The 27,819-nt window shown below is 43.5% G+C and overlaps 1 protein-coding gene across 3 annotated transcripts in view; it reads left to right on the top strand.

Moving 5' to 3' along the window:
• Positions 1 to 27,819, top strand: part of LTBP4 (latent transforming growth factor beta binding protein 4) — a 506,304-nt gene that overhangs the window by 376,364 nt on the left and 102,121 nt on the right. For all 3 annotated transcript variants that reach the window (XR_004540381.1, XM_033955323.1, XM_033955322.1), the window contains exons 12-16: positions 13,151 to 13,309; positions 13,512 to 13,781; positions 17,834 to 17,959; positions 23,804 to 23,929; positions 24,914 to 25,039. Coding sequence is in view for 2 of the 3 variants with exons in the window: in XM_033955323.1 (XP_033811214.1) it covers positions 13,151 to 13,309; positions 13,512 to 13,781; positions 17,834 to 17,959; positions 23,804 to 23,929; positions 24,914 to 25,039 (807 nt within the window). In the remaining variant the exon portion in view is untranslated. The remainder of the gene's footprint in view (positions 1 to 13,150; positions 13,310 to 13,511; positions 13,782 to 17,833; positions 17,960 to 23,803; positions 23,930 to 24,913; positions 25,040 to 27,819) is intronic.

Here is a 27,819-nt window from a genome sequence, read left to right as displayed (position 1 = left end):
TGCCGAAGACTGAAATGCGGCTCCAAGAAGGTTGTCGCGGGGGGGGGGGGGGCAGGAACATGGGATCCTGGGCGGCGGCAGCAGCAGATGGACTGGCAGAAATGTGGGGAATTGGCGGCCAGGCTGCGTACCCCCAACAGGCGGCCCGCGTACCTGTTGAGAAACACTGATCTAGAGGACATGAACTGAAGTTGTAGGAGTAGCACACTTTTTCATGGAGAGGATGACAGATGCTTAGAAGAACCTTCTGGTGGAGGTAGTGAGGACAAAACCAGTGACAGAATTCAAAAATGTGTGGGATAAAGGGGCTCCTATATATGACCTTCACATTTTAAACAGTGCATAGATGAGTGTAACTTGCACAGAGTGACAGGTACAACCATAAATTAAGGCAGGGAGTGGGGCGCTACTTGGGGTAGCAAGTATAATTCTAACCACCTTATTGGGTAGATCAGACGGACCATACCGGTTGTGATTTGCTGTCAGTAACTATATTATAATTCTAAATACATTTTCATTGAAGGGGATATCCCAGTGTGGTTTGACCTTAGCCCTCCATTCCTGTCTCCCCCTTCTTGCATGACAGACAATTCTCGCAGCTGTGCAAGACTCAATGGACTTCAAAGGTAGGGGATGAGGAGGTTTAATACAGCTGAACTCTGCTTCCCACCGCTGAGTCCTCTGCTCTATGTCTTGGCTTCACTTCTGTCCAGCCGTTCAGAGCTTAAGGAAGCTGGCCAAGATTAAGACAACTGGTGTTTCAGGGGACTGAGACAACAGTAATTTCCAGACCCAGGGAATCGAATCCTTGTCCTCTTGTCATAAATCTCATTGCACAGGCCAAAGGGTAAAAGGGTAAGGGGCAAAGGAAGATGGAGGAACCTCACAGCGAGCTAACATCTGTACCAGAGGATGAACAATACAGTGTGTGTGTGTGGGGGGGGGGGAAAGGCTGGATTTTTATTCACACTTTATTCAAAGGGATGCCTTTTTCCATTTCTGAAGTACAAAACAAGCGAAAAGTTGACTGCATATACAGTGCAAAGAAAAGAGGTTGGACTGGAGTGGTGCAGATCTCTGCTGGCTCCTTGCCCATTTCAAACTTGTATCAAAATAACTCCTTTTTTTTTTATACCAGGATGACTGTTAATGAATAATCTGGAATGAGACCATTTACCAAGTGTACTAAGCCTCCAGGCTTCCTGCCCACCTGATAAAATCATTTTTACAGATTAACGTCTGTGCTATAAATACACAGGAGGCAGGGCTCTTACAGTTTAAAAGGGAGCTTTGGAATGAGGGAGTCAAAGGATAAGGGTGAAACCCACTTCTTAGGAGGAAGAGGGGAGTGAACATAAGAACATAAGCCGTGCCTCTGCTGGGTCAGATCTGAGGTCCATCATGCCCAGCAGTCCGCTCACGCGGCGGCCTATCAGGTCCAGGACCTGTATACTAGCCCTCTATCCCCTTCTATCCCCTTTTCCTTCAGAAAATTGTCCAATCCCTTCTTGAACTCCAGTACCGTACTCTGTCCTATCACTCCCTCTGGAAGCGCATTCCAGGTGTCCACCACCCGTTGGGTGAAGAAGAACTTCCTAGCATTTGTTCTGAATCTGTCTCCTTTTAATTTTTCGGAATGCCCTCTCGTTTTTGTAGTTGTCAAAAATTTGAAGAATCTGTCCCTCTCCATTTTCTCTATGCCCTTCATGATCTTATAAGTCTCTATCATATCCCCTCTAAGTCTCCGCTTCTCCAGCGAAAAAAGCCCCAGTCTCTCTAATCTTTCAGCATATGAAAGGTTTTCCATACCTTTTATCAAATGTGTCGCTCTCTTCTAAACCCTCTCAAGTATCGCCATATCCTTCTTTAGGTACGGCGACCAATATTGGACGCAGTACTCCAGATGCGGGCGCACCATCGCCCGATACAACGGCAGGATAACTTCTTTCGTTCTGCTTGTAATACCCTTCTTGATTATTCCTAGCATTCTATTTGCTTTCTTAACAGACCCTGCGCATTGTGCCGATAGCTTCATTGTCATGTCCACTATTACCCCCCAAGTCCCTTTCTTGGGAACTCTCACTCAATAACAGCCCTCCCATTGTGTAGCTGTACCTCAGGTTTTTGTTTCCTACGTGTAAGACTTTGCATTTCTCCACATTAAACTTCATCTGCCATCTCGTCGCCCACTCCTCTAGTTTGTTTAGATCCGTTTGTAAATCTTTGCAGTCCTCTTTAGTCCTAGCCCCATTGAATAGCTTGGTGTCATCTGCGAATTTTATTACTTCGTTCTTCATCCCCATTTCTAGATCATTTATAAATACATTGAATAGCAGCGGTCCAAGCACCGACCCCTCTTGTGACCTTCCTCTAGTCCGAGTAGTGGCCCTTCACTCCTACCCTCTGCTTTCTGCCCGCCAACCAATTCCTGATCCATCTGTGTACGTCTCCTTCCACCCCATGGTTCTTTAATTTCCGAAGTAGGTGTTCATGGGGTACCTTGTCAAAGGCTTTTTGGAAGTCTAAGTATACAGTGTCTATGGGGTCCCCTTTGTCCATCTGTTTGTTAATTCCTTCGAAGAAGTGCAATAAGTTCGTCAGGCACAATCTTCCCTTGCAGAAGCATGTTTGCTTGTTATCATAAGTTTATGTCTCTCCAGATGCTCCTCGATGCTATCTTTTATCAGCGCTTCCGCCATTTTCTCCAGAACCGAGGTCAGACTTACCGGTCTGTAGTTCCCCGTGTCACCTCTAGATCCCTTTTTGAAGATGGGCGTAACATTGTCTATCTTCCAATCCTCTGGGATCACGCCTGTTTTCAGGGATAGATTACAAACCTGCTGTAGTAGTTCCGCTATTTCCTCCTTTAGTTCTTTCAATACTCTAGGGTGGATTCCGTCTGGGCCCGGCGATTTGTCAGATTTTTATTTTTCTATCTGCCTGTGTGTCCTCAAAGCTTACTTCCATGGATGTTAATTTCTCTGCTTGATCTCCTTTGAAGATTTGTTCAGGTTCCGGTATGTTGGATGTGTCTTCTTTTGTAAATACTGACAAAAAGAACACTTCTTTCTCCTCCTTCACCACTCCCTTCCTATCTCTGTCATCTTCGGTCCCACCTCCTCCCTAGCCGGCTGTTTCCATTTAACATATCTGAAGAACGGTTTGAAATTTTGTGCTTTCCTGGCTAGCCTCTCTTCATATTCTCTTTTTGCTTTTCTAACCACAAGGTGACATTCTTTTTGATACTTCCTGTGTTCTTTCCAGTTCTCCTCAGTTTTGCCCTTTTTCCATTTCTTGAATTAATTCTTCTTATCACCTATCGCTTTCTTCACTTCTTTAGTTATCCACGCCAGGTCTTTTGTTCGGCTCTTTTTGCACCCTTTTCTGAATCTGGGGATATACCGATTTTGCACCTCGCTTACCATGTCCTTGAATAAAGACCATGCTTGCTCTACAGTCTGCCATTTCTTTGTGGTGTTCCTGAGTTTCTTCCTTACCATTACCCTCATTGCTTCATAGTTTCCTTTCTTGAAGTTAAAAGTTGTCGCTGTGGTTCTCTTTCTCTTTGGTATTCCTACTTCAACTATGAACTTGATCATGTTATGATCGCTGTTTCCCAACGGTCCCACTACTTCCATGTCCTTTGCAGGTCCTCTTAGCCCATTAAGGATTAGATCCAGAGTGGAATTTCCTCTCGTCAGTTCTCTGACAAGCTGATCCAAGAAGCAGTCCTGTATAGCTTCCAGGAATCCGGTCTCCCTAGTGCTTTAATTGGCAACAATTAACATTTATGCATACATCTTCCTACTTGGTGGGGTTCTATAAAGATGTGTGCATAAATTTTCTGTGTGGATCCAAAAAGGGGTGAGGCCATGTATGGGGCATGGATAGATCAAGGGCATTCCAAGAAATTGCATTCAGTCTGAATAGAATATGGCAGATCTGCACCTAACTTAGATGTATTTACGCCAGGTTTCAGTTGGTATAACTTTTCAGGTGCAGATCCTGATGCTGACCCAAATCATAGTTACCAGAAGCTAGGGTCCACCTTAGGGGTTAGTATCCAAGATAAATATTTAGATGTCATTGTAGACAATACGCTGAAACTTTCTGCAGTGGTGGCCAAAAAAGCAAACAATATTCTAGAAATTATTAGAAAAGGTATGGTAAATAAGACTAAGAATATTATAATGCCTCTATTGCTTCGTGGTACGACCTTGCCTTGAGTATTGCATTCAGCTCTGGTCACCGTATCTCATAAAAGATATAGTGAAATTAGAAAAGGTTCAAAGAAGAGCGACCAAGATGATATAGGGGATGAGGAAAGACTAAAGCAGTTAGGGCTCTTCAGCTTGGAAAAGAGACAGCTGAGGAGTGATATGATTGAAGTCTACAAAATCCTGAGTGGTATAGAATGGGTACAAGTGAATCAATTTTTTTATGCCATTAAAAATTGCAGAGACTAGGGGACACTTGATGAAGTTACAGGGAAATACTTTTAAAACCAATAGAAGGAAATACTTTTTCACTCAATGAATCGTTAAACTCTGGAACTTGTTGCCAGAAAATATGGTAACAGCAGTTAAATAGATGGGTTTAAGAAAGGTTTGGACAAGTTCCTGGAGGAAAAGTCCATAGTCTGCTATTGAGACAAACATAGGGGAAGCTACTGCTTGCCCTGGGATTGGTAGCATGGAATCTTGCTACTATTTGGGATCTGGGAATCTTGCTACTCTTTGAGATTCAGCTTGAAATCTTCATATTCTTTGGGGGTTCCGGAATGTTGCTACTATTTGGGTTTTTGCCAGGTACTTGTGACCTGGATTGGCCACTGTGGAAACAGTATTCTGGGCTAGGCGGACTATTGGTCTGACCTGTATGGTTATTCTTATGTTAAGCTCTATTGTATAGATGGGGCTCATTTTTTTTAGAACTCAGATTTGGACACCATTTACAGAATCCAGTCCATAATGTGCATGAAATACTGTACACTAGTATTGACAAATGAGAAGACATGAGAAATTGTGGGTTTTCTATTCATTTTTGTTTGGTAGCAACATGCAACGACATAAGATATGCTGTGGCAAATGACAGGCTATCACTACTTTGAACCACATAGGACATCATAGGTTTGGTTTTTTCTAAGCAGGACACTCTCTGTGCCTGATAGCAGAGGAAGAGGATGTGAACCCAAGGCCAGTGGCGTAGTAAGTGGAGGTGGTCCGCCCCAGGCGCCATCTTGGTGAGGGCACAGTCACCCATCCTTTTCTCCGCCCCCCACTGCCGCGCATGCGTGCCGCTTCCGTTTCCCCGTACCTCTATAATGTTCCTGGCGTGAGCAGCATCCCCCCCAACCTGTTGTCGCAGCAGCGTCGGCTCTTCCTTTGACGTCACTTCCTGGACCCACGCTTAGGAAGTGATGTCAGAGGAAGAGCCGACGCTGGTTTGACAGCAAGTTGTGGGTTGCTGCTCATGCCAGGAATATTACAGAGGTACGGGTGAAGGGGCACACGTGGTAGGAGGGGGCGTGGAAGGAGCATGGGGGGAGGGGTGCCACCGCCCTAGGCGCCTCTCACCCTCGCTATGCCACTGCCCAAGGCTACTGTCTTCCTCCTCCTCTTCCTAAATAATGGGATCGGTTTGTAGAGGGTAGGAAGAGGACCATCATGCTTCTTACACTCGGAGCTCAACGACAGAGGAGAAAACCAGTCGTACTTAGCTCTTCACTAGTCGGTGCCTAATTTTTAGGCACCATATATGGAATCGGGACCTAAGTGCTCTAACTCAGAGCAGGTACCATGTCCAGATGTGAAGGTATGACTTGCAGTAAAAAAAAACAAACTGGGGGAATGTCCCCCACAAGAAGCTGCCTAAAATGTGCAGCTACCACATGGTAAAATCCCACATTAGGCTGAAGTAATTGCAGCACACTTTAGTAAAAGAGCCTTTCTGTGTCATCCACAAAAAGGAACAATTTTCCTTCCAACCTTTTGGCAGTGTTGCTCACATTTATATATTGAATATACTTGGGCCCCATTACCTTCCTTTCTGAGTGAATTCCATTTACCATCAGCCTCTTTCATCTATCACTCAGCCAGTTTTTAGTCCAGTTCATCATACTGGGTCCTCCTAACTTCAGCCTGCTTAGGTTATTCATGAACCTCCTAATAGAGAATGACGCGGAGACAAATTTTTCCCTGTCCCCACGAGAACTTATTTTCCCTTCCTGGTGAGTTCTTTTCCCATGTCTGCCCCATCCTGCAAGCTCTGTCCTCATCTGCACAAGCCTCGAACACTTTAAAATCATAAGTAGCAACATTCTAGAGCTCAGATTGTGATGTCATAATGCCTCATTCCACCAATGCCTAAGCTCTGTCCTCATCTGCACAAGCCTCAAACACTTTCAAATCATAAGCAGCAACATTCTAGAGCTCAGATTGTGATGTCATAATGCCTCATTCCACCAATGCCTAAGCTCTGTCCTCATCTGCACAAGCCTCAAACACTTTCAAATCATAAGCAGCAACATTCTAGAGCTCAGATTGTGATGTCATAATGCCTCATTCCACCAATGCCTAAGCTCTGTCCTCATCTGCACAAGCCTCAAACACTTTCAAATCATAAGCAGCAACATTCTAGAGCTCAGATTGTGATGTCATAATGCCTCATTCCACCAATGCCTAAGCTTTATCCTCATCTGCACAAGCCTCAAACACTTTCAAATCAAAAGTGTTTGAGGCTTATACGGTTAAGGCAGAGCTTACAGGAATGGGACAGAGACATCAACAAAACTTGTGAGGATGGGGAAATTGAGTTCCTCCGGGGCCGGGGAGAAATTTGTCCCCATGTCATTCTCTTATCAAAGGTTTTGCTGAAATCCAAGTAGACTACATCTAGCACATGTTCCCAATCTAATTCTCTGGTTATTTAGTTCAGGAAATCAATCATTCGTTTGGCATGATTTTTGTTGGTAGAGATATGTTGTGTCAGATGTTGCAACCTATAGGATTGTAGGAGGTTTTCTATCCTTTATTTTTCCAAGTGAGGCATACCAGCTTGTAGATTCCCATTTCTGTCTCAACTTTGTGAAGGTGGACCACATCTGCTTTCTTCAAAATCTGTGGAACCTCTCCTGCCTCAAGGATTTATTACTCTGATCTTTAAGAGGACCCACCAGAGCCTCTCTGAGCTCTCACCAATATCCTGGGATGTATCTCATCCGGCCCCATGGCTTTGTTCATGTTTAGTTTTTCAAGTTATTGATAAATACTTTCTTCCAGGAACGGTATGAGATCCATATATTTGTCAGCTGACTATGGTCCTTCTTCAGAATTTTCTTCCACGAATACATATGTATTTCTTTTGCATGTCCGCTTTTTCCTTATTACTTTCCACACAGCAGTTCTCAACATCTTTTAGTCTTACAATACCAATTTTAGCCTTTCTCCTTTCTCCAGTATACCTGAAAAAAGGCATTGTCTCTATTTTTATAGTCAAGCCATTTTCTGTCCAGTTCTTTGAGCTTTCTCCTGTATTTACCTTGTTCTTTTTTATGCATTCCTCATTTATCTCATTTTTTATGCTACCTCATTTATCTTTCTTTTTCCAGCCACTTATTTGGAGAGCATATTGGTTTCCCTTTCCTCTTGCTTTTATTTACTTTGCCTATATAAAGATTTGTTGCCATCTTTAGCTCCTTTCGGATTGAATTTCTATTTATCTTCCCATCCTGTCAGCTCTTTCATCGGGTGCTCCCCTATTTTAATAAAGTCAAGATGTTTGAAATTGAGTTTTATGTGTCTGAACTCCACTTCAGCTCTTCAGCTCTTACGAGGTCTGTTCAAAAAGTTCCAGGACTGATCTTATAAAAATGTATTACCCGATGGAATAAGTTGTAAGATTGTTTATGTCAAACCATGCCATGTGCTGATTACCACTGCTCTGGTGAACATCCACCCAGATGTTAGTACTGGATCCAGCGTCGCTTCTTTCCTCATGGCATAGCTGTTGGAATGGGGGGAGCTATGGGTGCCACATTACTCCTAAAAATCTGTTGTTGCGACACTGCCCCTGCCGCTGTGGAACACAGAAAATAGACTAAAAGGACCTCTCTGTTCCTCCTTGCGGCTGCCAGCCCTGCCCACCTCTGATGTCACTTCTAGTTCTGGGGCAGAGCCGGCAGCCACGAGGAGGAACAGTATGGCCCCATGTTTTACCACCCTGCTAATCTGGAGAACAGCAACAGTAGGCAGTAGGTGTATGAAAGGGGGCAGACAGTAAATTAGGGAAAGAGAGAAGACAGATGCAGGATAGTTAGGGGAGAAGAAAGGGGATAGATGCGGGATGAGGGAGAAAGAGGGGGTAGATGCTAGATGTGGGAGAGGGGAAGAAAGGGGGCAGATGCTGGATGTAGGGGGAAAGAGGAAGGACAGACTCTAGATGAGTAGAAGAGAGGGGACAAATAGTGGATGAGGGGGGACAGAAGGAGATGCTGAATGTCAGAGGAGAAATAAAGGGAGTAGACACTGGATGTTTGGGGGAAGAAAGGGGACAAATGCTGGGTAAGGAGGATAGAGGAGACTGATGCTAGATGAGAGGGAGAAAAGGGTAGATTCTGATTGGAAGAGAGGAGGATGATGCTGGATGTAGGGGGTTGAAGAAATGGGACAGACATTTAATGGAAGAGGAAAAGAGGACAGATGCTGGATGTAGAGGCGGCAGACACTGGATGGAAGAGGGGATAGAGGATGCAGATGCTGGGTAGAATGGTGAAAAAAAGGGGTTAGATGCTGGGTGGAAGGGGGAGAAACAGGGATTAGACATTGAATGGAAGGGGAAGAGAGAGTCAAATGCTGGATGGGGAGAAGAGGATAGAGTTAGTGAGAGACTGGAAAATAAGAGGAAGTGAAATAGGAGAGCCAGAGTGAGATAAAGAGATAGCAAGTAAATTTCTTTTAAACTTGGATACAAAAAATATCTCTTCCCCTCCCCCAACCTGCAATGAGTATTTTGCTGCCTGCTGCTATAGTTATTCCCACATGTTGAATATTAGGCCCTGTTTGATCTTCACCATTGAATAGAAACCAAAAAACACTATGGAGTGACGATGTTGCTGTTCCAAAAGTCAATGTGAACAATCCACATAAAAGTAAAATAATCCACATAAAAACCTTAAGGTTTATGTGGATTGCTCACGTTGACTTTTGGAACTTTTAAATTTTCAGTAAAGTCCATTTCAGGAACATCGTCACTCCACAGTGTTTTTTGGTTTCTCTTGGATTTTCTTCTCTGTGGATCTCTCAGGGTCAATTTCTTTGTCTTCGGCATTGAATATCCAGGTTTTGGTTTTCTTGAGTCAGATAAGTCAATATTCAGCCATTGACTGTGTAAGACAGCTACTTATGCGCCAAGGGGCTAAATATCAGCACTTAGACTTAGTAGATAAAGACAGGTTGTTCACCTTCTCCAAGGTAGAGAGAACGAGAGGGTACTCTCTAAAGTTAAAAGGGGATAGATTCTGTACAATTCGCTAATTCTGTCTCTGAAACTATTCCCAAAGCTTCAGAAGCCATAAACATGATGGAGCACTGGATGACAAACTTTAGGCTCAAACTTAATTCAGAAAAAACAACTTTCTTCGTTGCTTTGCCACATCCGCTTGACACCAAATCACCACTATGTATCAATAAACTTAGTTACCCTATCCAGCCCACCATTAAGATACTAGATGTAACTTTGGATCAATGCCTAACCATGAAAGACCAGGTAGACTCCTTAATCAGAAAGGGATTCTTTACTCTCTGGAAACTCAGATCCATTAAAGCTTACTTCGATACATCGGCATTCAGAACCCTAGTCCAATCCCTCGTACTAAGTCTACTTGACTACAGTAACATCGCTTATTTAGCAATTTCCCAAAAGAATATGCAATGTTTCTTTGGGCTGAGGAAGTTTGACCACGTGACACCCTACTACTGGCAGCTGCATTGGCTGCCAATGGCGGCGTGCATAAAGTTTAAATTTGCCTGCTTCTGCTTTAAAGCACTACACGGACTTGCCCCTAAATACATAACTGACCTTTTCTTCTTCTCAGCCAACAGACACAAGAGAAGCTCACATTCCAATTTCGTTTCCCCCCCAGTGAGAGGTTGTAAACTGAAAAAACACCATGAACACCTTCTCTCACACCAAGCGGCATCATGGGGTAAAGACCTAGAACAGTTGCTTTCGTTCACTACTTATGGGGAATTTAGGAAACGTCTAAAAACACACTTGTTCCTAAAGCATCTGGACAACTGATCCTCTCTTCTCTCTCCCCTCTATAGCGATTAACTTGTCCTTTTGATCTCTCTCTCCTCAACAATGAATTTCCTGTCCTATTAATTCTCTTTCTTCCTCCCCTCTTAAAGTCAATTCAATTTGTTACCTTTGCTTAATCTTCTGTAAACCGCATAGAACTTCACGGTATTGCGGTATATAAGCTGTTATTATTATTATTATTGTTACAAACGTAAGGAAGTTCTTCTTCACCCAGAGAGTGGTAGAAAACTGGAACGCTCTTCCGGAGGCTGTTATAGGGGAAAACACCCTCCAGGGATTCAAGACAAAGTTAGACAAGTTCTTGCTCAACCAGAATGTACGCAGGTAAGGCTAGACTCAGTTAGGGCGCTGGTCTTTGACCTAAGGGCCGCCGCGTGAGCGGACTGCTGGGCACAATGGATCACTGGCCTGACCAAGCAGCGGCAATTCTTATGTTCCGCCCCTGGAATGCCCACAAGTTAGTTACTGTTGAATTCAGCACTAACAGGTCATTTTCAGTAAAGATAACTGGTTAAGTGCCACTGAACATGAACGGATAGCTGTACACTGTTCAAGCGATGTAATCAGTCAGCACCTTGTTTATAGCCAGTTAAATCGTTTTAAATATTGGTCAGTCTGATTTTCATGTTATCTGAACAATAGCCAAACACAAAGAACACAAAGGGCTTTCAGAATTAGGGACAATCAAGAGGAGTATTATTTTAGGATCCAATCAGGAGTTTTATTGTAGACCCTTTGGCCCGGATTCTGTATAGGACGCCGGTCCTCTACAATCTCACAACCAGGACGCGGGAAGTCATCATGCCACTATATCGGGCGATGGTGCGCCCGCACCTGGAATACTGCGTTCAGTATTGGTCGCCACACCTCAAGAAGGACATGGCGGTACTTGAGAGAGTCCAAAGGAGAGCAACGAAGCTTGTAAGAGGGCTGGAAAACTGCCCATACGCCGAGAGGCTGGATAAGCTGGGTCTCTTCTCTCTGGAAAAAAGGAGGCTCAGGGGAGATATGATAGAGACCTTCAAGATCCTGAGAGGCATAGAGAGGGTGGATAGGGACAGGTTCTTCAGACTGAGAGGGACAACAGGTACGAGGGGGCACTCGGAGAAACTGAAGGGGGATAGGTTCAAGACAAATGCAAGGAAGTTTTTCTTCACCCAAAGGGTCGTGAACACATGGAATGCGCTCCCGGAGGAAGTGATCAGGCAGAATACAGTACAGGGATTCAAACAGGGATTGGACGGATTCCTGAGGGACAAAGGGATCGTAGGGTACTGAAACCAAGGGGTGATTCAGACAGGTCGTGACCTGTTGGGCCGCCGCGGGAGCGGACTGCTGGGCGGGATGGACCTGTGGTCTGACCCAGCAGTGGCACTGCTTATGTTCTTATGTTCTTATGTTACTACCAGGCGCCCTGTGAAATACAAAACCGGGGAAAAAAAAATCCCATCTCAACATACATGTAGCAAACCTGTCATACAACAGTAGTACTAATGCCAACATTCAAATAGCAAGGATCCAACCTATGAATGGGTAGTGCTACAAATATTACTTGGCCCTAGAATACCAGTACACCTACTATAGGTCAAACAGAACAAGGCATCTACACAAACTACATTCAAACAGAATACTGCACCTTGGACACAGGCAAAACACAGCCATTTATTTAGGATCCAGCTCTCTGAGTGCTGAGCACCCTCAATATTGAGCAAGCTCCTTTATTGTGTCCGGTGAAGGGTCATTTGCATTGTGTTTTGCACCCCAATCATTCTGAAATGTTGGTACCTATGATATATAGTCTGAGGTGCTGGACTATCTCTTGTCTTCCTCCATAGGGTAGAGAGGCCTGCCGGTTTATCTCCTGGTCTGTGACCCAGGGCTTTTTGGCTGGAAGCAGGCCATATGGTTGATGTCCTCTGTTCTACATAATTTAGTCTTAGTTTTAAATACCTTTCCAAGGGGTCCTTTTACTAAGGCACACTAACCGATTTAGCGCGCGCTAAAGATTAGCACACACTAAATGCTAACGCGCCCATTATATTCTGTGGGCACCTTAGCATTTAGCACACCTTAGTAAAAGGACCCCCAAGTTCTTGTCTCACAATTTTAACACTTCGCCATGTAATATTACCTAGCATTTCCCAGGTGTTTCCTTCCGATATGTACATCCTGATTCTTCCATATTGAGGATTCTGTTGAATCTCTAGGAAAATTCCCAACATACCGTATTCTTGATCTTTAAAATCCCATTCTGTGTTTCTGACATAGCAGGGCAATAACTGGGTGCCAGCAGTTATGCACACCAAGCATAATTGTATTATGTGCTATTCTATAAGTTAGCGCTTAAGTGCCTTAGCACATAACTGCAAGGGGAGGCATACACATGGGTAAAGCATGGGAGAGGCATGGGCATTTCTCCAATTTATATGCATCACTTAGAATACTATAAATTATGCATCTTGCATGACTCAGGAGTGCTCATTTATGCCTGCCATTGACCTGACATAAATGGTCCCATCTAAATATGGGCATGCCGATGCCAATTTATGGTAATATTCTATAAAGCCATCTTGGTGCACAGATGCCATTACAGATTTGGTGCTAGGTACATGGAATCGGCAGCACATCTGACTTTGAGGTACCTAGTTATTGAATTGCCCCCTTATGGTTTGAGCATATTAATAAAGTATAACTTTGCTTTTATACTGTTATTGGCAGTGTCTGTGGAGGCTCAGCACCATTGCTCATGCTGTTTTTGAACATCTTCCTCTGAGGAAATGCTGATTGCCTAGCTTAAAGTCTCCTGCTTGCTCTTTATGTCCTTTTGCAGAAGGTTTCAAGGAGATTTGCCCTGCTGGCCCTGGCTACCATTATTCAGCTGCCGACTTGCGATTCAATACCCGTTTCTTGAGCCACGAACATTCAAGAATCCCTGTCAGGCAACAGGTGGAGCTCTTGCCTACAACATCAACCATCAAAGAAGTCACCTGTAAGTGGCACCCATGCATCTCTTCCCTATAGGCTGCCATTTTAATTGGGGAAAAAAAGAATCCATGGGGTGTTTTTAAAACTGGTGACCTCAATCCTTTGATCCTTATCTTCTCTCTAGATGTGGTTTTCACTAATAGCCTGTTTTAAATTATTTTCTCTCTTAAAACTGTTTCCTGAGAGATTTTCTTTTCTTTTGAAAGCCCGTTTGATTATCCATGGTACGGGCACTGAAGAAAGAAGGCCCATTGTCAGACCAGTTGTTCCTGCAGAAAGAAGCCACATCAGGCCAGCAGTCCCAGAGGATAGACGACCTGCAAGTCCATCAGTGCCCGACGATAGTCAACGTACGAGAGTAGAGATCTTTGAAGACAGAAGACCTTTGAGACCAGTTGTACCTGAAGACAGAAGAGTGGTCATTCCAACCAGCTATCCATCATCTATTACAGAAAGGATAGTCACACGAGCCCCAGGTAAGGAAGACGTAGACATTTCTTCTCCCTCCATGTCTGCTAGCCATCTTGATTTGATTTATTAAATTTGATATACACTTCCCCCTCCGAATCCGCTGTTTCAGTATCCACGAATTCGGTTATTCGCGATTTTAAATCAAAAAACCCATTTAAACTTTTTGGACTATTTTAAGCCCTGTAAGCCCCCCCCCTTAAGCCTTACCTGGTGGTCTAGCAGGTTTTCGTGACAGGAGCAGTCTTCCCACATTCCTGCCCCATGCAGATCGTTCATAGGAAATGGTTCGAGAGATTATGGGAGCTCAAGGCAGCCATTTCCTGTGAGTGATCTGAACAGGGCAGGAGCATTGGGAAGAGCACTCCTGTCCCGAAAACCCGCTAGACCACCAGGTAAGGCTTAAGGCGGGGCTTACAGGGCTTAAAATAGCCGGGGGGAAGTGGGAGTTGGGGGCAGAACCGGCCTGAATATTTATTATTTGTGGATTTTTTTATATTCACGGGCCGGCTCTGCCCCTAACCCCCGTGGATACGGAAGGAGAAGTGTACAGCTTTCCACCAAAACGCACTAAAGCAACTTACAATTTTAAAAAACATTAAAACAATAAGAGCACAAACAGCAAAAATCAAACGTAATACACAAAATCACCTATCACTAATGCCTGCACCCCACCAGTTCCAAAAGTCACTTAATCCCTTACATATACTTGACAATTGTATTATATTCTTGAATAACCAATATATATATATAGAGAGAGTCTTGTTTTACCATATGCTCAGAGATATGAAGCTCCTGGGAAACTTGTCCCCATTAAGGAGCTTACCTCCCAATTATTGCATATGAGAACACAGTAATTACACCAAACATGTCCTTTTGACAAATCTTATCTTGAAGGTGTTTAAAGGGTCTCAATCTTGTTAGACCAATGAGGTCAGAATTTTGAACACTTATCTTAAGGATCTTTAAATGCAGACCGCGTTTTGTTGATTTCTTCAGGAAACCCAATCCAAAATATAGCGTGCTTATCCAGGTTGGATTTGTTTAATTCAAAGCACCTCAACCAACGTTCACTGTGTGTTATATGCAGTGCCTGGTAATGAAAATACAAACATTAAAACCAGTACTTCATCCTCATATCCAAGATAAAAATAGACTTCAATTAAGGCCAATAGGGGAAAAGATACCTGTCAGAAAATGCTGAAATTCAAAACGATTTAAATGTTCTTTAATTATGTACTCCATCGCTGCTGTGCCTTTCATCTGCCGCTGAACGCTGAAAACTCTTAAGTAGGAGTTGATGTAATGAAACCGATAAAATATCATTAAATACCTAAATAATTGTTTAGTACCATTCAACCATTTAAAACCACGCTAAGAAACATGCAGGAATCAATAGACACAGGAGTCCTTTTACTAAGGCGTGCTAGCCCCATTTTAGCTCGCGCTAAAAATTAGCGTGTGCGAATGCGTCTATTATATCCTATGGATGCGTTAGCGTTTAGTGTGTGCTAATTTTTTGCGTGCGCTTAAAAAGGCTACCACACCTTAGTAAAAGGACTAGACAGATGTAGGTGAGCCTACTCAGTGGTGTAATTCTTCAAACCACCAAACTGGTATAAGCTAGTTCCATCACTTAAAAATGGACTTTAAAAAAAAAATGATGGAGATAGATTGAAGTGAGTACTCGCCAGTACCTCTGACCCATGTTTCCAAAAAGCTTAGGACTCCTTTTACAAATCTGTGGTAGTGATTCCCGGCATGGCAAATGCAGTGAAGCCCATAGGAATTGAATGGGATTTGTCACATTTACCTCGCAGGAATTGCTACTGCGGCTTTGTAAAAAGAGCCCTCGGTGATGCATCTTAACTTATATATCATTTCATGTGATGTCATCTCGGAGTTTTTTTAAATTAATTAAGATAAAACATGAAATTTCTACTTTTAAGCAATGCTTGCATTATTTCTTCATGGATATCTTCTTTACAATATGGGCGACTAGCATTTTAAAAGGTGCTATTACTTTAAAAAGTCCATTTGGCGCACTGATACGACTTCGGTAACAATAGGTTTCTGGCATTTTAAACCAGATAAGAATCCTTCCAAAATAAGCGTGGGATGAACACAGAGGATCTCTAATCAGAAAATAATGGGTATATACTGAAGACCAGTACTGGGCAGGCTTGCACGACCTCTGTCCCGTATATGGACATTCAGTTGAGGACAGGCTGGAGAGGGTTTTAATGCCTGGAATGGTTAAGATGGGCTGGAGTGAGCTTTGATGGAGACTCCAGTAGATAGAACCTAAGCACACTACTGGGCAGGGCTCTGGGTTTCTGGCCCAGAAATATCTAAGAAAAAGGATCATTTAAACGAAATTAATTTATTGGAGCATGTATGGTTGGGCAAACTGGATGAATCACTTGGGTCTTTATCTGTCGTCATTTACTATGTTATGTTACTATGCAGGAATGCATCACAAAACAGGTTTAAAGGTCTAAAACTGGTGAAAAATTTTTTAAATATTATAAAAATGCTATGCATTGTAATAACATCAGTACATTTCAGTGATGTCACTTTTGCATTCCAACATCAGAAGGGTCCAGGATCTGCTGTAAAAGCTTCTCAAAAACCTGAAAAACAATTTTTAGAGGCTCTAAATCCAGGAAACATCTCAGAAACTTTTGCTGGCTTTTACAAACCTGCGGTAGAAGTTTCTACCGCAGGCTAGCGAGATCAATGCTTTGACACTCATAGGAATTCTATGAGAATCGGAGCAATTACCTCACCGGCCTGTGATAGAAATCTGCATGGTCAAAAAAAAAAGTTCATCTTGTTATGTTAAAAATGTAAAACCACATGCTTTCATATATTTATGTAGAAAACAGTAATTAAATCTAAAGAGCTAAAATATAAAAGTGCTTAATCATCTAAAAGGCAAGTTTAAGGATATATAAAGGTGCACTGAGATCAACAGCATAAAATTATTAAAAGAATATTAATAAAGCAGGACCTTTGTACAATGTCAGCATCTATGAGACAAACTTGGTTCTTTTTATTACATATTGCTTTTTGGACCCCAGTTCGTTTACAAAAGTTGGATAGCTCTAAATCTAATAGATGCTGGCACTGTAATCTAGAAGTGGGGACATTGGACCATCTAATTTTTTATTGCCCCTGCATTAGGAATTTTTGGAATTCAATTTGGTCTCAAATAAATTGCTTATTGGAAAATCATGTGGAAATATCATATGATACTGTTCTGTTCGGTATGTCTATGAGGAAAAAAAGTCAATTATCAGCACATAACAATAAGCTTTTGATGATAATGACGGGTGTTGCTATGCAACATATTACTAACAACTGGAAAAATTATAGTAATCTCAATTATACGTTTTGGTGGAATTCCCTGTGTCATATTTACAAGATGGAAAGAGCAATTGCAACACAGAAAGGAAGTTATAAAAATTTTTTAAAGATATGGAGACTGATGGTTGATTTTTATAGTGAATAGGCATCATTTTTCTTTGATAATATACATAGGGGGGTGGGGGGATTGGAAGATAAGATGTAGCAAAATTGAAATTTTGAAGGAATATGATAGTTTTAATGATTGTATAGAAAGACGGGAGGGTTTTTAATTAATTTACATATTAAGAATATAATGTATGATGTTCATGTGTTATATGATAGTATTTCATGTTGTTCTTTTTGTGCACTTGATGTAAGTTTGAAAAAGAATAAAGAAATTTAAAAAAAAAGCAGGACCTCATAAAATACAGAAGAGGAGCATCAAAAAGATGATTAAAAATTGTACAATATAAAAAAAACAAACCCATATAAAACTTTTGGCAACCATGTTATTTACATCATCAGAGGAACACAGCAAAATTAATGTCCTGATTATGTCCTTCAGGGGACTTAGGAAGAGGAAATGCCAGGTGTACAGTTTAGGCCTGAATCCCAGTTATTCTCCCTCTTGGGGGGAGTTTTGTATTCTGTCACAGAAAGCATGTGGGATTTATTTTTTTCTAAGGTTTTGTCTGTCTCTTGGTTGCAGGGACTAGTGTCTGTGAGCTGAACCCTCGGATCTGTGGCCCTGGACGCTGTGTGTCCCGGCAAGGAAGTTATACCTGTATCTGCAACACTGGTTTCTGGCTGAGCACTCAGGGGACGCACTGTATTGGTAAGAGGGGAAGGGGATTCAGGGCCTTGATTTAGTGAATGTTGGGTTATGTGCCTACAGATGTAAATACCACCCAGGAAATTCTGATTATATGTTGGGGCGAGGATGGCAAGAGTCAGTGTGGCCTTGGTTTCATTGGAGGGTTCTCTGTGGCTCACTGAAAGAATTAACTCTGCTCTTGTGTCAGATCCCCACCCCCACCCCCACCCATCAGGTCAGTTTACACCAGTGAGTTATATCCCCTGACCATTGAGATGGAGCAGCTGGAGGTAGAGAAAGAAGCACAGACAGTTTACATTGACATCACCAGTATACAGGTGCAGTCTGGAGCTAGAAAGTATTTCTCTACCTCATGCAGATAGTGCAGGTTGGACTGATGCAGCTGTTTTTTTGAATTTTAATGTTTATCGGCTTGACCATGAGGAGGAAAAGAATAGACTCTTGATGGCTTTACCTTTGTTTTGCCTCTGTTACTGCTGCTGTTAGTGTCTGTCAGCGGCGGGGCCAGATAGGAGGGGATAGCTGAATGCAGGAGGGAAGTTCCTGAATAGAAAGAAGAGAGGGGGGACAGACAGTCTGGATGGAAGGAGAGGGGGACCAGCACCCTGGATAGCAGGGGAAGGGGATAGACATGCTGGATGAGAAAGACAGGAGGACAGACATGTTGAATGGAAGGGGAGGGGTTTAACATCTCTCTTCTACTCTCCTCTCCTATGGTCTGGCATCTCTCCTTCCTGCAGTCTGGCAACTCTCTCTCCCCTCCTTCCCTTCCATTCCAGTGGTCTAACATCTCTCTTCCCCATGCATCTCTGCCTCACTCCTCTCCCACTACCATGTCCAATATTTCTCTCTCCCTCCCTCTCTCTGCCCAACAATTCTCGTCTTTCTTCATCTCCTCATGTGCACCATCTCTATTTCCCTCTCTGACACCCAATTCTCCCTTTCTATTCCCACCCTCACCTCAGCATCTCTTTTCCTCCCTTCCTAACCCTCACCCCCATGCAACATCTGTCCTTCCCAACCTCCCTCCCTAGCATCTGTCCTTCCCTTATTCCCAACTCCAGCCCACACTCCTCTCAGCTGGATCCAATCTCTCCCTAGTTCCTGATTCCCCCACCTACCAGCTCCCCGCTGCTGTATTTTAAAACCTTCGGGCAGCCGAAGGCACAATAAAGCCAGCCTCCCGCCGTCTGCCTGCCTGCTTTGGAAGTATTCTTTCTGCAGTGGGGAGGTGCGCACAGCATGTGGGATCAGGAAAGGAGTGGGGTGTGGAGATGAGGGCGGGTGAGGGGCACCACCACCCCTGGCGCCTCTCACCCTCGCTATGTCACTGGATAGGGGCTACAGAGTCCAAAGCTGTTGTCAAGCTATTGTTGCAAGATTGGGCTTGTTTTTCAATAGGTAGTGTAAGGAAATCCTTAGGGAAAAACATGAACAGTGGAGAAATTTTCATATGATCCAACAGTTTAATAAATCTGGTTAAGTTCGCAGAAAGAAACAAATGGTTGGTCCAAGATAAAGGAAGAGAGGCGGCAGCTGATATAGTGAATTGTGAATGATTTTAAACAGTATGCCACAAATGGCCCCACAATCCCGCCCTGAGGATCTTCTGTGGATTCTCCCCATTCTAATACCCCTATACAAAGTCCATATTGCAGTTTCACTCAAGTCTCAAAAGGCAAACACAAACAAACACTTCCAAGCAACGTAAACCTGGTTTAAAACTTCCAGGTTTCAGGCACCTTGCAGTGAGAGCCCAGCACTACTCACTGGCTCTAAACAGGTGCAAGCAGGTTTCAACAAAAACCCAAATTCACAAAAATAAGCACACCAGAAAGTAAAAGGTCTTGCACTTAACTTTCATCCATTATACAGGCTTCTGTATCCATGATAGTGTCCATCAATTCCATAGGCTCTGGATCAGCTAGCTGGTTGGCTTCAGAGACAGGGGCTGCTTCCACCATCTCAATGTCCTGGGAGCTCTGAGGTTCAGGAGAGCTATCCTGCGAACCTCCTTCCTGGGCTGTCCCAGGGTAAACTAACTGGTTCCTCCTCAGTGCTGCCTCTAGAGCACTGAGGCGACCACGCCCAGTTCTGTGCGGGGGCAGGGCAGCCTGTAGCTTGTGCTGAGATTTCCTGGGGCTTCTAATTAAACCCTGCAGCTGAGAATTAGCTGACCTGGTGGATTTGCTGTGAGGCTGTTCCAGGCTGCTCTCCCCATGCTCCTCACCTCCCCAGGGTTTTGTAAGCTGAGGTTTAAATGTACATTCAGAGCCTTCCTTCCTATGGGTATTTAATCTGTCACAATGGTTAGCCCTCTTTAAGGCCAGGTTAGGTTTAGGCAAAGCCTTCCCTGGCACAACCTGAGCTTTAGGGCTAGGGTTGTGACAATATGCCGGACTTTGGGTGGGAAGAAATAATGGATATGAAAATAGAGGAGAGGGAGAGAGATGATGGACCATGGGTTTTAGGGAGGGTAGGAACAGAAAAGGAGAGAAGTTGGACACAAGGGATGTTGTGGAGGGGGGAATAGAGATACTGGTTAGGAGGGTAGTTGGGAAAAGAAAGAGAGAGATGGTGGACCCTGGGGTGGTGGGGAAGGAGGGAGAGATGCTGGATGAAAGGGTAGTTAAGAAAAGGTGGATCTGTGGAGGGAGACCAAAAAAAGGAAAGATGCCAGACATCCAGGGGAGGGAAGGGAAACGGGGAGGACAGAGATGGCAGATGGATGGTTAGCATGCAGAAAGAAGGAAACCCTGGTAAGCAAGTTATCAGAAGACAACCAGAGCCTTGGACCAACAAGATTTGAAAAATAACCAGACAACAAAAGGTAGAAAAACTAACTTTATTTTCTGTTTTGTGATTACAATATGTCAGATTTGAAATGTGTATCCTGCCAGAGCTGGTGTTAGACCGCAAACGTGAGCTAGGATTTAACAGAGAGAGGAAAAGTCCTTTTTGTTTCTTTATTTTATTTACACCACAGCACCAGTGTGGTTAGGAGAAGCCAAAGGGGGGTGAAAAAGCTATAAAATAAACCCACCAGGATGTTTGAAAAAAACACTCAATTGGGCATTAAAATCTAATCGATAAACCAATTCAATAGGCTGAAACGAAAATTTTTTTCCTGAATCTGGCAGCTCTAGTTTGTGATACTGTCGTAGACTTTAGGACCTGGGATTGGGGAGAGATGGTATCCTCAGTACTTTATAATGCAAGTGAAACGAGGATTTGGTCAGACTTTTGAAAGGTCTGCAGAAGAAAAATATTGTATAGGCCGGGGACATGAGACAGCAGGAAATGGGAACTTTTCTTCCTTCTATTTTTGTGAATGGAAAGGCTGAGGATGTCAGAGTTCAGTTAAAATATGTGCTTTATAAGAAAATATAATAATGTGTTTTATAAAATTTATAAGCATTGCTGGCCTACCCGGTGAGGTGTTCCTAGTGGTGGAGGCAGCGTGTCAATGTGTTGAGAGGAAGAGGTGGTCTGGGAAATTTTGCTGAGCAAACTCCAGGCCCATTTCCACCCCCCAGTTAGTCCACTCCACTCAACTGGTTCACACACTGAGTGGGTCTTTGGGTGTTGTGCCTGGGTAGTTGTTTTGGGATCTCTTCCAGTAGTTTGTCAGTATCTCCTTGTGGTTGAAGGAAGGAAACTTTGTTAACCTTAGCATTGACCTTCAGAATATGTTTGTAACAGCGCTGCTTGTGTGGCATTAGGCTATGTAGTGATCGAAAGAAAAAAAACATTTCCTGCACAGCTAAGTCCGTGTGAAGTTACCTTGTGCTGTATTTGACATCTAGCAAGGTCTCTGTTTGGAAGGAAAGATCTAAACTTAAAAATGAAGTGGCCAGCAGTTATGGTAAAAGCAGATAGTGTAGCTGGTTTTAAGAAAGATTTGAACAAATTCCTGGAGGAAAAGTCCATAGTCTGTTATTAAGACAAGGGGGAAGTGTCTGCTTGCCCTGGATCGGTAGCATGGAATGTTGCTATTCTTTGGATTTTGACCAGGTATTAGTGACCTGGATTGGCTACCATGAGAATGGGCTACTGGGCATGATGGACCATTGGTCTGACCCAGTTAGGCTATTCTTATGTTATGTTCTCATCTGTAGGGGCCTTTGTTTACACTTCTTATTTTAATGTATTTTTTTTCTGGGAACTTATCCGTGTTTTTTTATAATGGGAACAAAAATGGAAGAGAATTAATGTGTGTGGAATGGGGGGGTAACTAATTTCTTCAGCTAAATAATTCAATCCACCTCAACCAGACATAGGAGAACTCACTTATCATTCACACATCCTCCAACCAAAAACGTCAAAAGAAAAAAACTGTTCAACAACCTCCTAGTCATTCAAGCTGCAACACTCGACCCCTAACTCTACAACCTATTGACCTTGACCACAGACTACAAAACCTTCAAAAAAGAAATAAAAACCCTTCTATTCAAAAAACACATAAAACCGAATTAATACAATCAGAACTGTCCCAAGCATCACCTGCAACTACTCCATATGTACTTCTGATGTCATGACAATTCAGACTTTATGTCATGTTTGGAATAATGGTTACTGTCTTAGATTTTAGGACCTGGGATTGGGGAGAGATGGCATCCTCAGTACTTTATAATGCAAGTGAAACGAGGATTTGGTCAGACTTTTGAAGGGTCTGCAGAAGAAAAATATATAGGTCGGGGACATGAGACAGCAGGAAATGGGAACTTTTCTTCCTTCTATTTTTGTGAATGGCAAGGCTGAGGATGTCAGAGAGTTCAGTTAAAATATGTGCTTTATAAGAAAATATAATAATGTGTTTTATAAAGTTTATAAGCATTGCTGGCCTACCCGGTGAGATGTTCCTAATGGTGGTGGTGGTGGCAGCGTGTCAATGTGTTGAGAGGAAGAGGTGGTCTGGGAAATTCTGCTGAGCAAACTTCGGGCCCATTTCCACCCCCTAATTAGTCCACTCCACTCAACTGGTTCACACACTGAGTGGGTCTTTGGGTGTTGTTCCTGGGTAGTTGTTTTGGGATCTCTTCCAGTGGTTTGTCAGTATCTCCTTCTGGTCCAAGGAAGGAAACTTTGTTAACCTTAGCATTGACCTTCAGAATATGTTTGTAACAGCGCTGCTTGTAATGTAATGTAATATATGAGGTTCAATAAAAAAAAAAATTCACTGCCTGTTTCTATTCTGACCATTTATTCCGTTTCATGGTCATTACAAAAAATATTTTTTTACATGGGGGGGTGTCAAAAAATGATGGGCCCCAAGTGCCACATACCCTAGGTACGCCACTGACCCCTACTACTACTTATCACTTATATAATGCTGAAAGGCAAATGCAGCGCTGTACATTTTGACATTTATAGATGGTCCCTGCTCAGAAAAGCTTGCAATCTAACTTGGACAGACAGACATGACACATAGGGTTGGGGATGCAGAACCCAAGGTGAGAGAAGTTAGGAGTCGAAAGCACTGGATCTTGAACACTGCCAGAGACGGAGCCCACTGCATATTTGCTGTAGGTGTCCCAACTGGCTAGGATTTGGTTGAAAACCAGTGCCTTGGGGGAATATGCCCAAATGAGTGGGAGCCTGAGGGATAGGAGAGAGAAGAGTGAAGTAGGGAGGGAGAACAAATGGGGGATCAGTGTAGAAGAATAAAATTCTTGCCAGCTGCCAATTTTTTGAAGCCTTCATCTGATAAGATTTGAGCTCAGTTGCCTTACGATACATTCCAGTGGAGCCCTGTGTGTTCTCATTAAAATCGAATATGTCGCTTTGCCCCTTTCCCTTTCTTCCATATGACCACCTTTGTCTCATTCCCTTTGACCTTTTCAGATGTGGATGAGTGCCGGCAGACACCACGACCCTGTACCAGTGGCCACTGTGAGAATACAGTAGGAAGTTACCGCTGTGCTTGTGCCACAGGATTCCAAGCCACGCCACAAGGAACAGAGTGTACAGGTGAAATAACAAAACCAGGGTTGGCTGGGTGTAAAGCAGAGGAGAATGGACAACATCTGTGGAAGACGGAAGCGATCTCTCTAGGGAGCAAAGGAAAGTGAAGGTGACCTCTGGAAAGAAGATAAAGGAGAGAGGTGGTCCCTAGGGAAAGGAGAAATGCCACATTAGTGAATTAGGGAAAGCAAGTGATTACTTCAGTAAACAGGGAAGAAAAGAGAGGCTCTGGAACAGTGATGTATTAAGGGGGCGGGGGGCAGTCTGCTTTGGGCACGGCACCCCTCTTCTTCTCCGCCCCTCCCCCGCCCACTCCTCGACGCGCATGTGCACCCCTTCTTGTCTTTCCCCATACCTTTTTTACTTCTTGGCGCAAGGTTGCTGCCCACGTTGGCATCGGTGCTCTCTCTGATGTCACTTTCGGGACCTGTGCTAGGAAGTGATGTCAAAGGGCAAGCTGACACCGACATGGGCATGCTGCCCATGCCGGAGAAGTTAAAGAGGTACAGGGAAAGGGAAGGGGGGAGGGGGCACCACTGCTCTGAAAGTACAGGAAAGGAAGAACCATCTCTGGAAAAAGGAGTGTGGCAAGTCTGAGAAGCAGAAGAGAGAAGGGTTATGTTTTGGGAAAGGAGCATGACTAATCCAGAGAGCAGGAGACGGGGGAAAAGAGATGGCTAGTCCAGGATGCAGTGGTGAGATGGCTAGTCCAGGGAGTAGGGGAAGGGAGATAAGAGAGGCCACAAGAAAGAGAGATAGGAGATGCTCTGATGAATGAATAAATACTAATGTCACAGTCCTTTACAGCAATGCACGCATACCTTATCCTTTAATAGCACACAGTATTCTTGTTCCAGAAGTTATGATGCATTGATCCACATAAATAATTTGATGGCACCTAACCTTCACTATTTAAGGGTGGGTACCATCGGGCTTCTTGCCCTTCTCCAGTGGTGTTTGGCATGTTGATCTTGGTTCTTTCTCTTCCAGATATTAATGAATGCTCTGGCACCCAGCAGCCTTGCACCAATGGTCGATGTGAGAACACGCCTGGAAGCTTCCGCTGTCACTGCAGCCCAGGATTCAGTCTGAACCCACAAGGCACTGGCTGCATTGGTAAATACCCTCCTTTTCTGATTTCCTTCCCCCTTCTTTTCTAGAACCTACTTTCTGTCTAGAAAGTCGAGAGGCTTTGTTCTTCCTTTCTTCTTAGAACAGCACAGTAGTATAAGTGGTTTTGTTTTTTGTTTTTATTAATTTCCCTATCGGCTTTTTTGGGGGAAAATTTTTATTGAAAGTTTTCATATTACAATTAAAATAATGTATATTATATAATGATGAGAATTGAAATATTTCTTCAAAATAGAACAGAAACAAATCTAAACAGAATCATCTCCCATCGAAAAATAGGGTGAACCAACAGTTAACAATCATGAAATAAAGTTAACAAACAAAAAAGATTATTTATTTACCCCTCCTTTACAAAGCCCCACTAGCGTTTTTAGGGCTGGCCGTGGTGATAACAGCTAGAATGTTCAGGAATTCTTTAAGTGGCAGAGCTGTTACAAAAGCGGCAGGTGCTAAAAACGCTAGCGTGGCTTTGTAAAGGAGGGGGGGTCATTTATTTATTTTTATAGCCCGTCCTCCCCAGAAGCTCAGAACGGGTTTCAAGGATACGTACATAGGCATGATACATAGACATGATAGAAAATGACTTTGATAAATAAATATCTAGTTTCCATTTACGGTGACATAAAATAAAGGTAAATATTTGAATGTCTTCATATAATTCTTATACAGCAAAACTCTTTTCCACCACAAAAAAAAATCAACAAGTGTGAATTATCTTTCCAATGTTGAACTATCAGCTTTAAAACAACACATACAATACATAAGAACATATGAGTTGCCACTGCTGGGTCAGACCAGTGGTCCATCATGCCCAGCAGTCTGTTCATGCGACGGCCCTTTTGGTCAAAGACCACCGCCCTAACTGAGACTAGCCCTACCAGCGTACGTCCTTGTTCAGTAGGAACTTGTCTAACTTAGTCTTAAATCCCTGGAGGGTTTTTCCCCTATGACAGACTCTGAGAGAGCGTTCCAGTTTTCCACCACTCTCTGGGTGAAGAAGAACTTCCTTATGTTTGTACGGAATCTATCCCCCATCAACTTTAAAGAGTGCCCTCTCGTTCTCCCTACCGTGGAGAGGGTGAACAACCTGTCCTTATCTACTAAGTCTATTCCCTTCAGTACCTTGAATGTTCTGATCATGTCCCCTCTCAAACTCCTCTGTTCGAGGGAGAAGAGGCCCAGTTTCTCTAATCTTTCGCTGTACGGCAGCTCCTCTAACCCTTTAACCATCTTAGTCACTCTTCTCTGGACCCTCTCGAGTAGTACCATGTCTTTCTTCATGTACGGCGACCAGTGCTGTACGCAGTACTCTAGGTGAGGACGCCCCATGGCCTGGTACAATGGCATGATAACCTTCTCCGATCTGTTCGTGATCCCCTTCTTTATCATTCCTAGCATTCTGTTCGCCCTTTTCGCCACTACCGCACATTGTGTAGACGGCTTCATCGACTTGTCTATCAGAACTCCAAGGTCCCTTTCCTGGGAGGTCTCTCCAAATACCACCCCGGGCATCCTGTACTCGTGCTTGAGATTTTTGATACCGACATGCATCACTTTATACTTATCCACGTTGAACCTCATATGCTATGTCAATGCCCATTCCTCGAGCCTGATTATGTCATGTTGTAGATCATCGCAATCCCCCTGCGTCTCCACTACTCTGAATAACTTCATGTCGTCCGCAAATTTAATCACCTCGCTCGTCGTACCTATGTCCAGGTCATTTATAAAGATGTTGAAGAATACAGGTCCAAGAACCGAGCCCTGCGGCACCCCACCGGTGACGCTCTTCCAGTCCAAGTATTGCCCATTTACTCCCACTCTTTGTTTCCTATGCTCCAGCCAGTTTTTAATCCACATGAGTATTTCTCCCTCGATTCCATGGCTCGCAATTTTCCGAAGTAGTCATTCATGCGGAACCTTGTTGAACGCCTTCTGAAAGTCCAGATATACAATGTCGACCAGGTCGCCTTTGTCTATCTGCTTGTTTACTCCCTCGAAAAAGTGCAGCAAGTTTTTCAAACAAGATCTGTCTTTGCTGAAACCTTGCTGGCTGGTCCTCATCAGACCGTGTCCATCGAGGTGATCAATGATGCGTTCCTTTATCAGCGCCTCTATCATCTTTCCCGGTACCGAGGTCAGACTCATCGGTCTGTAGTTTCCCAGGTCTCCCCTCGAACCTTTTTTGAAGATCGGTGTAACATTCGCCACCTTCCAGTCCTTCAGAATCTTTCCTGTTTTGATAGACAGATTGGCTATTAGTTGAAGTACATTACATTACATTATATTAGTGACTTCTATTCCGCTTGTACCTTGCAGTTCTAAGCGGATTATAAGATAGCTGGACATTTCCAGGAAGTTACAATTTAGGGGATGCTTACAGATCTAAGCGAAATGCAGTATAAGATAGCTGGGCATTTCCAGGAAGTTACAATTTGGGGGACGCTTGCACAGTAGATGCAGAGGGATTACAATTTGGGGAACGTTAAATAGAGGAGGCAGTAGAAATGAGGATTACTAGTAGGGAAGATGAAGATTAGGGTTGGTTACTTGTTAGGGTCGTTGGGGAGGTCAGCTGGTAGTTTGCATGGAGGGGGGAGGGTGCGAGGGGGGATAGAAGGCTGTATAGTTTTTTTGAATAGCAGGGTTTTGATTTCTTTTCAGAATGATTTAAAGTCACTTGTGGTTGACAACAGGTTGGAGACACAGGGGTCCAACTTCGCTGCCTGCGTCGCTAGGAGGCCGTCGTACATCTTCTTTCGCTG

Source organism: Geotrypetes seraphini, chromosome 8, assembly GCF_902459505.1.
Source record: "Geotrypetes seraphini chromosome 8, aGeoSer1.1, whole genome shotgun sequence".
Lineage (NCBI taxonomy): Eukaryota > Metazoa > Chordata > Amphibia > Gymnophiona > Dermophiidae > Geotrypetes > Geotrypetes seraphini.
Note: the sequence above shows the minus strand (reverse complement) of the source record. Positions and strands in the feature narration are given on the sequence as shown.